Source organism: Manacus vitellinus, unplaced genomic scaffold, assembly GCF_001715985.3.
Source record: "Manacus vitellinus isolate BGI_N305 unplaced genomic scaffold, ASM171598v3 scaffold_52_pilon, whole genome shotgun sequence".
NCBI classification, from domain to species: domain Eukaryota; kingdom Metazoa; phylum Chordata; class Aves; order Passeriformes; family Pipridae; genus Manacus; species Manacus vitellinus.
In genome coordinates this window covers 1,878,353-1,890,968 of record NW_021940628.1, presented here as the reverse complement: position 1 = coordinate 1,890,968, position 12,616 = coordinate 1,878,353, and the positions used below count along the sequence as shown (strand labels likewise).

General features: G+C 52.2%; 1 protein-coding gene across 1 annotated transcript in view; it reads right to left on the bottom strand.

Annotated features, from left to right (window-relative positions):
- RUNX3 (RUNX family transcription factor 3) overlaps window positions 1-12,616 on the bottom strand; it is a 52,960-nt gene that overhangs the window by 18,442 nt on the left and 21,902 nt on the right. Inside the window, exon 2 of the mRNA XM_029963038.1 lies at window positions 12,074-12,178. Within this exon, the coding sequence (XP_029818898.1) occupies window positions 12,074-12,178 (105 nt within the window). The remainder of the gene's footprint in view (window positions 1-12,073; window positions 12,179-12,616) is intronic.

Here is a 12,616-nt window from a genome sequence, read left to right as displayed (position 1 = left end):
GGCTCCTAATTTATAAAGCTTTTTTAGCTGGTGGTGGTCTGAGATGAATTGGCTGCTTCTAAAAGGATGAAAATAAATATCCCTCTTTTTGAAGGAAATAGGCTGGCTCCGGGCCAGCTGGCAGGAAGCACAGAGATATGTTGCATTTACAGTAGGTTTTTTAGTGTCTGAAGCTCCAGCAGTGGGAGAGATGTTCGTTCTAGGCAGGCTGGTATTGATTAGAGGCTTTGCAAGCCCCTGATCTCCTCTCACTCAAGGGTTAAGTCCCTCTGCCTCTCTGCCTGCCCACCCTGTGATGGGAGCCCTGGCAAGTGGGACAGTGCCTGATAAATCCTGTCGAGGCCACTTATTACACTGGGAGACTCCAAAACTAAGCCCTCTGGAAGGAAAAAAAAAAAGCAGGGCATTAATTCAGATATTTAAACAGAAATCTAGGGTAGTGCTTTTAAAAGCTCTGGGGATGTGGCCCGTGTTCAAATCAAAGGGAACATCACACCCAAATTTCCACGCAACTTCGGCTCAAATGCCTGAAGGACACTGGCTCCCCATTCCCAGGGTTTCAGTGTGGAGACAGAGTCTTTCTGGATTTGTAAAGGTTTTTAAAGCACTTCACAGCACAGGGCAAGCTGGGGGCATTCTCAGCAATCGGTAAAATTCATCAGGTTTAAGCATTTATCCCACTCGTGCCTTGCTGAAAATCCCCACCAGTGTTTTCCTGCGGTTTTCCATCCTTAAAGACCTCTGAAAAATCTCCCTCTGAGACTGCAGAGTGAACTAGGTGGGGCTTCAAAAGTTGTGATTTACAGATCTGAGACTTTCAGCCCGTGTGTCACAAGGCAGCAGGTGGGTGCACATCTGCGGGAACCCGGGCAGCTTTCACAGCAGGGTGCAAAAACCACCAGCCCCCCCCCAAATGGCTTCTCTGCAGTTGCTCCCACTTCCAGGAAGGCAGAATTCATTCCCGGGCTGTGATCTGGTTCTCATGGAACTAGGCAAAACCCCTGATTCAAAGATTTCCAGGCTGGGCGCTGGGGAGGAAGCAGACAGATCTCAAGGACATCCAGCTGGTGTTGCCTCAGCCACGTCTGAGATCAGATTTTCAGAAGATCAGTGGAGAGGTGCCAGTTGGAGCGAGTTAATGCTGCTATCTAACAACTGGAGCTGTGTGCTACCGGTAGAGCTGGTTTTTCCCAGTTCATAACCTGTTCCATTAGGGCAAGCACATCAAATTCCTTTGGGTGACACTGGTTGAGGATACTCTGCCCAGGATGGGGAGGACCAGCTGCTGGGTTCAGACCTGTGCAAGGAATGTGCCGTGGTTCAGCTGATGGAGATGAGATGAACCTGACGCTGCAGGGCCTCGCAGCAGCCGAGTGGAGGGAGCAGTGTTTTCCAGCCAGTCCTGCACCCTTGGTAACAGCACAACCCGGATCAGACCCAAACTTTCCCAAGGTTTGAGGATGCTGAGCGCTGCTTTTCCCCTTTGCCCTAGGACAGAGCTGGAGCCGAGCCCTGACATTTGAATACTAATATCCCCCGATCCCAGGATTGAGCTCCAAGCTCCATCTCCAGAGACTGGCTGGTATGCTGGATAATTACAGCTCCTGACGAGCTTTGCCAGCACGGGCAGCGCAAAGCTGTGAGGAGGAGCCCCAGAGCAACACTACCTGCACAGCACCTTCATCCCCCCTGCAGTGCTGCTCTTCAAAGCCAGAGGAGCAGAGTTCAGCACAGGCTAACCACTGGCGAGGGGGCTGCCTGCTCCCACATCTGGTTTTGGGATGGGGAGGTTCCCATCCCGCTGCCATCGTCCTCAGATGCTGAGAAGGGCACTGGGGATGTCTCTGCTCACTCGGTCCCTCTTCTTCCTCCCCTCCCTCCCCCTCTCCCGCTATGGATTGTAGAGTCACTGGAAAGAGTAAGAGAAAATAATGCAAAATCATGTCTAAGCACCTTCCGCTGCAGGATATGATTTATCTGTGGCTGACTGCAGAACAGGTGACTGGTCTCCGGCAGCGGAAGAGAAGGGTCTTAGGAACTAAATTTCATCTCACTCTGAGTCAAATCCTCTTCCTCCCTCTGCCACATCATTAAAGTGATTGGTTGCACTGATAAGCCCTTTCAGGAGGGAGGAACGAGATGTGTCCTGCCCTGACATCTGATGTGATCTTGTGGTTTTGTTTGATAGTTCTGGTCCTTTAGCTGTTATCTCCCCTGAAACGAAACTGGCCTTTTAGCACTGACTATTTTTTTTCCTCTCTCTTTTCCAATCCGTGATCTTTCATTCTGTCCTCCTGAGCTCCCAAGTCCTGCCTGAGGGAAGCAGGACCATGCTGTATTAATAACCCTGCAATGTGCAGCCCCTGCTCCTGCAGGACAAATCCTCACCAACAACCTCCTGTGCAGCACCTGCTGCCCACCAGGAATCAGATCTGCTTTATAAACTGAGGCACGGGGCAAAATGCTGCTCCTTTGTGAAGGAGCAACGCTCACCAGTGTCCTTGCTGCAACACTCACAAATATTCCTTTTTAGTGCCACTGTGTCCTGTCACCTGCATCCCATCCCAACCCACTCCCTTTGGACCCAGAGGGAATTTTTTTTTGCTGTTTATTTGAACAGCACCTGGCACAACCCGGCGCAGAACACACCAACACCCTCCTGGAAGAAACCCTCAACGAAACTTCATTCTCCAGATATCCCCCATCCACCAGACAATCCTTTTGCCCGATTTAATCTCTTCCAAACACATTATCAGTGCCCACTTCTCCGACTTTGGTTTATTTCCAAAGCCAGGACCAGGCATGGCTCTTCCACCCCGGCCGAGAATCGTGCCCTGGGGTTTTCCCGAAGCTTTCAAAAGCAGGAGGTGTTGCAACCAATCCCAACAAAGATTCCTTTGTAGAACGCAAGCAAAAATAATTTCCCTGTTCTGACTCCCAATATTGCTTCACTTAGAAAATATTGGTCATTTTTTAAGCAAAATTATTTTGAAGTTATTACGCACCAGGCGATTATAAAGGAGAGGAGGAATTTACTATACGTGGCAAATACAATAATTAGGGGAGTGAATTTACCGGAGCCCATATAATTTTGGTTGCTCTGTTATTTCTTTTGAGGCAGGATTACAGCCCCGAGCTGTAGCACCAAAGGCACTGGCAATGCAAACCCATTGCTTGGAGGGCCGTCGGGCAACCTTTGTGCCTGCTCTGCTCTCCCCAGGGGATGCTCCACAGGTCCCTGGCACCTGGGTGTCCCTTGGGACATCCCCATGACCTGCTGAGGAACAAGTGCATCCCCCAAGGGGCTGAGGGTCTTGCACAGCCCGACCCACAGAACCCAGTGCCGGGCTGCTTTTCTCCCTGAGGGATTTTTATCCGCCCTCCAGGAGCTGAGCCCCGATTCCCCCTCGCTGTGTCCTGGCAGGATTGGCCCCTGAAGGGGTTAACTGGATAGCAGTGCCTATAAGGAATGAGAGGAGGAGGTGTTTTAACATAATTGCCTTCCATGCGTGTACCAACAGCGGCCGAACTGCCTCGGCAGAACACGGTGCCCCGGACGGCCTCGGCAGATACCAAAGGGTGCAAATTTCCCCACTGGGATGAAAACACATTAGTGATGGGAATACAAACAGAGAAACCCTCCTGTGCAGCAAGTACCGATCTGCAAAGGCTCCTGCATGAGCTGGGGAGCCCCGAGCCTCGTCGGCGTCTCCTCGTCACTCCCACCCCAGGGCCGGCTGCTGCCCCACCGCCTTGGGCATCCTCCACACGCCAGGGGATGAGGGTTCTACCCCCTCCTTTGCCTCCTGCCTGCCCACTCACTGCAGAGGCCCCAGTTTCTGGGGTGTTTTGGGGGTTTTAAGGGATCTGGGAGATGAAGGATGAGATCAAGCGGTGTGTCGTGCCCCACGCGAGCTGCCCGGTGAAACGTCCATTGGTGGCACGAATGCTGTGCCACCTCGATCCAGCCAGCATTTACTTTCCATTTGTCACCACCCAAAGAGCAAATGGGATCAGGGAAGGGTGGGATGGAGCTGAACAGTCTCTGTGCAGAAGGCACAGGGTGGCTTCAGCTCTCAGACACCATCCATGCAAGTTCCCCATCCTGGGCACCAACAGCACCAACAGGGGCTGGAGGGACGGCAGAGAAAACACCAATAAAGCTAAAATATTACAATACCTGGCATTCCCACTGAGGATCTTCCATGCCTGCCTTGTTTCAGGACGTGCCAAAGAGCCTAGACTCATCCAAAGTTCTTTTTCTCCTTCAAGGAGGGCCCTTGGCAGGGCTGGATCAGCGCAGGGAGAACCAGAGACCCCTGAGAGCCAAACAGGCTCCCTCCGGCAAAATCTGGAGCATGGTTGGAATTAGCCTGATGTCTCCAAGAGCACCACCCCAAGGACCACCACGGGGAAGCACCAGGGCAGGGCCCTCACCAGCAGGAGCAATGCTGAAGCTCCCAGGAGGGCGTACAGAGCCCGTGGAGTCCCTTCAAATCTCCATCTCAAAGGGCCACAGCACATCCAGAGCAGAGTTAATAGGGAAGCGAGAAAGTGCCACTCAGGATTTCCTCCTCTTCCTCCCCAGGGAAGGGGACAGGTCTCGAGGAGTGGGAAATCAGCATATTTCAAGCACCGAGTATTAAATTAGAAGAGATTATAGCAATTCTGCATCGACACATAACTGTCCAGGAAGTGGGAGGTCATTTATTTATTTAAATGATCTTTGATTGATTTTGTTGCCTTTTTTTTTTCCCCTTATTTTTTCCTTTTTCTTCGCCATTTCCCTTTTATTTTTTTTTTCTAATTCCCGGACAATCTGGGAACTGTCTGTGTATTTATTTCTAGCTAAGGACAAGCAAGGGAATAAAACAAAAGACCAGAATAATACCCAAAACTATCACCCCACGGGAGCACTTCAGCACCGAGGCTGCTTTTAATTACAGAAACATCTCAAGCTCAAGTTTTACACAGCCCCACGAGGAGCCTTTTTGCCAAGATAAAGATCTGAAATTGTACAATACTGGCACAACACAGCCCCATCCCGAGTCTCCATTCGAGCTTCTGAGAAGCACAAGACCCTCCAATAATTTATTCTCTCTTCTCCAAGCACTTGCCAAAGCCATATCAAACCTCTGAGGGTGAAAGGCACAGAAAATACAGGGTGTCTCTGCCTCGAGGTCCCAAAATTGCCCGTAGGAACATAGGAACAGGGGATCATTTTGCCCTTGTTCCTTTTTGGCTCCTGTCCCATAATGCCACCACACTGCCCTACTCCCTCTTCCTCATCCTCAGCTATTTTAGCCACTGGGTAGATTCCTATTTCCCTGTGTCCCAGGAATGGGAGAGCTGCAGATTTTGTTTCCCCCTCTCCAGATTCATGGAGCTGGTGTCCCAGAGGGCCACGGTGCATCATCCCAAGTGCTCCCAAGCCCTGCAGAGCTCTTCCAGCTCTCTGTCTCCTCTCAAAATTGCTTGAAATCAACAAAACCATGAGACAACCTTTTTTTTTTCCCCCTTTGAGGAGAAAGCACAGTGTGGATTTAACACAAATCCTCCCCAGAGCACAGGTCCACGGGACAAAACATCCTGAAATGGGACAGCCACAATCCCCACTGGGCTGGGGAGCAGCTTTGCCAGGGGGTTCCCAGCCCTGCCAGAGCGTGGTGGGTGAATTCATGGATCAGCCACTTTTCTGAAAGGTAACAGGAATGTTTCTGTTTCATATTTTTCTCCTTTTTTCCCCTCAAAATGGTACAAATCAGGGAAGCCCTCAGCGTTACAAGCAATTCCCAAGGAGTCAGAAATCCCTCCAGAGATCACCACTGCTTTTAGGACATCACAACCCAAAACTTAGCACAGAAATAACCAACTCTGTGAAACATTAAACACAGCATTTAGTAGTTTTGATGGCATTTAAGCCATTAAAGCATGAAAATGGGATGGTGCTAAAGGAACTGAGTTTGCCCAGGGCTGCTGTATCCCAGGAAAAACAAACAGGAGCCTGGAAGGCTGCACCACAGGGAAGCCCCTGCCACCAAAAACCCCAAATCTGAGCCCTGCTCCAGTGTGGAGGGGCTGACTCAGCTCTTTGACCTCAGCTCTGGGCAAAGCTGCTGTTGCCTGCAAATAAATATCCCCAGCATGCTGGGGCTGCAGGGAGTGGGTCTGGCAACAGGGTCCAGCCTGGCAACAAGCAGAGATGGTGGTGGCTCACAATGGGGGGACACACAGACCACCTCCATGCATGCAACCATCCCAAAATTAAAGCACTGAACCCTCCCAGAGCAGCCTGGAAAACCTGCCTGCTCAGCCTCACACCCTCTGCCCAAATCTGCAGGTCAGCTTGGAGGCCAGAATTAGGGAGCACCCTCTTATAGGGGATGCCTGGGATGTCTAGTTGTTAGCATCACATTGGGGTCTCTGTGGAGCTGATTTGGATTAACAGGGTGCAATATTGCACCTCTTTTTCCTTCCCTGAATAAAACAGGGTTTCAGCTTTGATATTTCTGGGTAGTAAATCTCAGACTCATCTACAGCCATGAGGGACAGGGAGGGTGCAGGGGGCTCACTTGCCTTGCTAGCATGGTGCTGTCCTTCCTTTTTCTCTCTGGCCTCAGACTGGAGCATCCACTAAGGATAAATGGGAAAAAAAGACACCTTCTAGTTGAAGGTGTCCCTGCCCATGGCAGGGGGTTGGAACTACGTGATTTTTAGGGTGCCTTCCAACCCAAACCATCCTGTGATTCTACTACAAAACCTCGCGGCACAGAGTCCTCTGAACCCGAGAGAGATGGATTGAGATGAACCTCAAATAAATAAATAAATAAATAAATAAATAAATAAATAAATAAATAAATAAATAAAGTGAGAAAGGTGGTTTGCAGACACACCACGACTCGGGGAGCCGGGGCTGGTGCTGGGTGTGGGATGAGAACAGAGATGGAGGTGGTGAGATACGGGGTGTGGGCAGCGGGGCCGAGGTGTGCCCGGGCTGGATGGGGCGGTTCGGGGCCCTGCTTTTGTCACCACGGCTCCCATATGGGCAGAGGAGCCCCAGCTGGGTCTGTGTCATCCCATGAAGTGCTGATACAACCCTTTCTCCTCCCGGGCTCCCAGTCAGCCAACACTGCTGGAAGAGATGTCCCAGCACAGGGCTGGGGGCACCCAGGGCCACAGGCACCTTCCTCCCGCAGTCACCCCAGCACACTGCCATTAACAGAGGCCAAGCCCTCTCCAGGCTGGATTTACAGACAAGAATCTTCCCTTTCCAGTCAATCTTTCTCCCAGTTTTTTGCCTTTTTTTTTTTTACATGCTTGAGGCCAAGAGTGCACTGGGGTGCTTAAGGGAAACCAGCACCCAAGACACGGCCTTGTGCCCACCAACTGCCAGCACCTCGGGGACACAGATGCCACAAACACCTCACACAAGGGGGTTTCCACCCTCTGCACGTCCCAAACTCTTCATTTCCCAGCTCAGAGCGCGGGGCCAGGCTGGGGCTCGGGGCTGACGTCTCTCGTGGGAGGCAGGGAGGGAAACCCTCACCCAGCTGAGGCTCTCAAAAGCATGAAAGCAAAAAAAAAAAAAAAGGCTGTTCCTGGAAACAACTCATTGGTGTGGGAGGTGAGAATGGGAGGTGAGAAGCCTTTCCACCCCCTGGCTACATGCCGTGCGAGGGGACAGCCGGAGCCTTTTGGGGCAAGAAGCCTTCAGGGAGGGAAAAGAGACCCCAGAGGGTCAGGATGGGGCCCAGCCAGAAAATCCCTGCAGGGACAACATGGTGGGAGAGGGGATATGAAGTGCTCTCACCACAAGCTCCCTTCTCCTGGTCCAAGCCAGCAGATGCTGCAGGAGGGGGACACGTTCCTGTCGCTTTTTGTGGTGGCACAAAGAGGGGACGTGACTGAAAGCACCAAATCTCTGACGCACACACCAAAAATGAACAGGGCACCAAGAACCTGCTGCTGTGCTGCTGTGGCTGAGCAGGCAACAAGGGGGGACACAGGGATCCTGTGGGGGATCAAATCCTCTTGGTCTCCCTCTGCTCCTCAACACGGTGACCAGGACAGCAGGGATGGGGTGGAAACCAGAAAGAAGGGGTTAAGGGCAAAGGAGATTTAGGAAAGGGGGAGAGAGGTTAAAGAACACTGAATGGTAGCAGGAAAAAAAAAAAAATCAAAGGGGGGAAAAAGCATTTAGAGGGGGAAAAAGATTTTGCATAAGAGTTCCCAGGAGATGGGCAGAAAAGGGGCTGGAGTTGCAAGGGATAGCTGGGAAGAGGAGAGGATAAGTGACAGCAGAGGAGGTGAGAGCAGTGGGAAGGAAAGCAAGGAAAAGGGAAGGGAAAGGGAAGGCAGCCAGCAGGTGGGTGTGATGGGGGAGGCCCTGGAGATGCTCCCATTTACCCAGGAACAGACTAAACATCCCTGTATAGCTTCCAGCTACTCATTTTCCCATGTTCTGCCTGTTGTGGATTATTTTGCAGGCAGCTGTGGATGCGACAGGGCTTTGCACCAGGGCTGCAGCTCTCCAGAGCCGGGCTCTTGCTAAACACAGAGCTGCAGAGAGAGGGGGGGGAAAGAAGGAAATTCCACAGGAAGTTCAAATATTTTATTACTTCCTGTTTGTACAAAGTATGTCAACACTTGGCACCCGCTGTGCTATTTGTTTAGAGCTAAGGTGCCAACTTGACAGAATGTCCTTTTTTCCCCTCCAGATCTAACCCAGAAAGAGCCTGAGTGCAGGGAAGAAAGATCTCAGAGCGAGCAGGGCACTCGGAAGGAGACTGTGGGAGACCTTGGAGGGGATGCTCAGCCAAAGCCACCACTGTTATCAGCTCCACACTGGCTGTGGATCCCTCAAAGGAGCATCTTCAGCTCCAGGGTCCAGGTCTCCTGGTCCCTCCATCCCAGCTTCACCCCCGGCCCCGTGCTGGGCCCTGCCTGTCACCCGCTCCCCTGCTGTTTCTCACCCATCTCAACCCCATTCCAAACTCCTCAGAAGTTTTTCTGGGCACGGCTTGAGTTAAAAGACTCGCTCAAGGGCTGAGATGAAGCGATGGGACAGGGGTGGAAGATGAATGGGATGCTCGGAGCTGGGGCGTGGAGCTCAGCCGCGTTCCTGGCCCAGAAAACCCCACGAGAACGTTTGCTGGAGGAATTTCACTGCATCTGAGGAGATGATGCCCAGGGCTTTCCCAGGATACCAAGACAAATGGCCAATTCTTTCCACATTAAGGGTGCTTTTTTGCCTGCCCCACCAGCCCCACATCCAGCCTCCAGCCCCGGCCAGCGCTGATCCTGCACGACAGGAGCCAACACACACCACGTCCCACTTGCTTGCAGCCAAGAAAGGGAGAAAAACCCGACTTTTTTTTTGCACACGCACGCATATAAAAATATATCTACGCACGTATGTATGTTACAAAGTGTATGTATAATATATATACACACATAAAGTTTGCAATTCCTTCTGCCAGCTCCCTCCTCGCAGAGACAAACAAGGGAGAGAGCGGCACAAGCCATGGTGTTTGGCCAAAGGTGGGGATCACCAGGGCTGTACCAGCTCCAAATGCCACCTGGGGAGCCAGGTGGGTGCTGGCACACAGGGGTGCTGTGCCAGAGAGCCACCCAGTGGCAGGTGAACCAGGAAAACCACGCTGGTTTTCCAGGAGTGAGCCTGGATCATTTCACAGCTGGTAATTTCCACAACAAGGGCTCCTGCACAGGACTGCAGGGAGGGAAGGGCAAGGGGCATTATTTAAATATTTTGTTTTTTTAAATTTCATCAGAAACTGCAAACCGAAGGCTGGCCAAAAAAAATAAGGAGATTTTTATTATTATTTTTTATTCCAGTGCAAAGACACTGGATTTTCATCAATGATGAATTTTAAGCCCCAGGTCAAACTGGGAGTCAAAATATGACCTTTACTGGCAACGAATCTATGATCATCTGAAACAAATTCCAAAAAAACCACAGCTTGAGTCTAAACTTCTTCAATCAGCAATTTATGGGCTGGGAGGGTGGTGCAGGGATGGGGGAGAGATCAACCTTTGGGGTCCACACAAGGCAAGGGCATAAGCAGCAAATAAACACCACGCAGATCTCCTCAAGGAGCCAGCACTGCCAGCACGTTTTGAGGTCCACAAGTCATTTTTAAAAAAAAAATAAGTAAAAAAAAGCAAAAAACTGCTGACCTTGCACCGGGCCGGGTCCCAGGGAAGGCATCCCTCAGGCACACCGAGCCAGAGCCAGGACAAGCTTTTGCCTAATTCTGCCAAACAAAGGCAGGGCCCCGGGACAAAGAAGCACAGGGTGAGTGCGCCCTCGGCTCGGCCCCCCCCCAGCTCCCTGCCTGGCCACGGAGCCTCCCCCTCCATATCAGAAAATTTAAATTAAAGCTGGGGAGCTCTGGGGAGGGATGTTGAAATCCAGGAGGATTCACAGTGGGTGTGATTCACAGGGGTTTGGCGAGCGCTGGCTATCGGTGGAGTCAAACCAAACGCTAAGAGTAGTAACTATCTCACCTTGTATTATTATTTATGTATTCCTGATGATTATTATTATTATTATTATTAGAAAGGCGATCTGATGCAGCTGATAAGGGGCTGAGCCAGGAGTCAGGAGACCTGGTTTCTATTCCTGACCTGGAATAGTTGTGAAATTCCCTGCCCAGCCCCTGCCTGCTTTCCCCTCCCAGCCCCGGGCTGAGCCCAGGCTCAACCCACCACGACCCACGGGTGCTGATGGCTGCAAACCCACACCAGGGACCTGCCTTGTGTTTCTGGCTTAAAAAAAAAAAAAAACACAACACACAACTGAATTCCAGCTTGATAAATCCAGCCAGCAGCTTGACAGGCTCCCATAAAGCCACTCACGCTCCGAAATAAAACTGAAGGGGGAAGAAAACCCAACAAACCCCGATGCAAATCAAACCCCCTCGCCGAGGTAACAGCCTCCACCTGGCCTGACATCAAGGGGCACCGATGGCCCAACGACAGCATCAACAGAAAATATTTTCTGAGGCATATTCAGAAGGATCAAACCGTTTCCCTTCAATGTGGGCACTGACAGCTTCACACGCAAAGGGAACAAACTCAGCTTTATAGTCCCTGGGGTGGTGCTGAGCCAGCAGGAAGGCAAAGCCAGAGCCTGAAGCCAGAGATGAAGCCCCCAGGGACGAGATCCCACCACGCAGGGGGTCCCACAGAGCAAATAATACTCATGGCAAGAGGAAACTCCTCCGGCCAACAGCTCCAGAGCGTTTCCCCGCACTCCTGGGATCGCTGGAGAGGCCAAGGTGAGCTCAAACCAGCCCGACGCCGAAAACCAGCCCGACGCCGAAAACCAACCCAGCGAGGGCGACTCACAGAGCCTCCCTCAACCACGAGGCACCGTCCTGCACCCGGGAGAGCCTCCTCCACCAGAACACAGACGCTTCTGCGGTCGCCCCGTGCCTTTGGTTTTCTCCAGCAGCTCAGCCCCCGGCGCTGCCAGCCCCAGCCTTTGACGGCCCGAAAGCGAAACCACCACCAACCAAAGGGGAAGGTGCTCTCCCACAGACAGGCAAATACGAGCTCAGCACGGAGGGAACCTGCGACCATTTTCAGTTTAAAAAGCAGCAATCAGCCAATGAAGCCCAGCAAGGCACCTCTGGCTCCACAACCGCCCCCCAGCACACCCCGTGCGGCACCAGGTCGGAGCCCTTTGTGTTTTTGGGAGCTCAGAGCATTTCCCCAGCATCCCAACCCGGGGCTGTAAAACTATCCCTCCGAATGGGTTGTGGAGCACAATGAGGAGCTGTAAAACCATCCCTCCCAGATGGGACATGGAGCACAGAGAGAGCAGGAGGCAGGGAAGGACACACACCACGCTCTGCGGTGCCGAGAAAGTCCAAGGAGCCAAGCTGTGCCCGCTGCTTTGGGCTCCCTTGGCCACACCAACCCTCTCCTTGGCTACATGTGCTGCCCCAGCTGGCTCTGTGTCCTGCATCCTTTGGCCACGGAGCGCTCGGCCCCCTGCATGCCCCCTCCCCACACTCCTCAGTGCTGCCAAACAAAACACATCACTTACTTCGTGGCTCCCGGGGTCCATCTACGGTCACTTTGATGGCTCGGTGATAGGTGGCGACTTGGGTGGGGTTGGTGAACACGGTGATGGTCAGGGTGAAGCTTTTTCCTAAGGAGGGTAGCGGGGAGGAAAGAAAAAACAAAACAAAACAACAGGAGAAATGAGGATATTCACATGGGTGGGATGTTCAGCTCAGGGGGGAAAGAAAGGCTCCTGCCAGAGCAGGCTCAGACACAAATATCCACATCCACGGAACTCCAACACACACATCATTTAATTTTATGAGACGTTATTGCCGAGGCACAAAGCTCGGTCGGCTCCCACTGAGGCTCAGCTGGCTGCAGCAGGGACAGGCTTGGACCCGGTTCAGAGCGGGAGCCAGGACCTTCCTGGATGGAAAAGTCACTTGTCCCCACCTCCCCTGCCCTGTCCCCATATCGACCCCTCCACCCACAGCAGCTTCCTGGTGCTTTCCCGCTCAGATGCTTCCCCTTTTCCTGTGGGAATCTGGCCCTGAAATGCAGCACTGGATGTAGGATCCCCTCC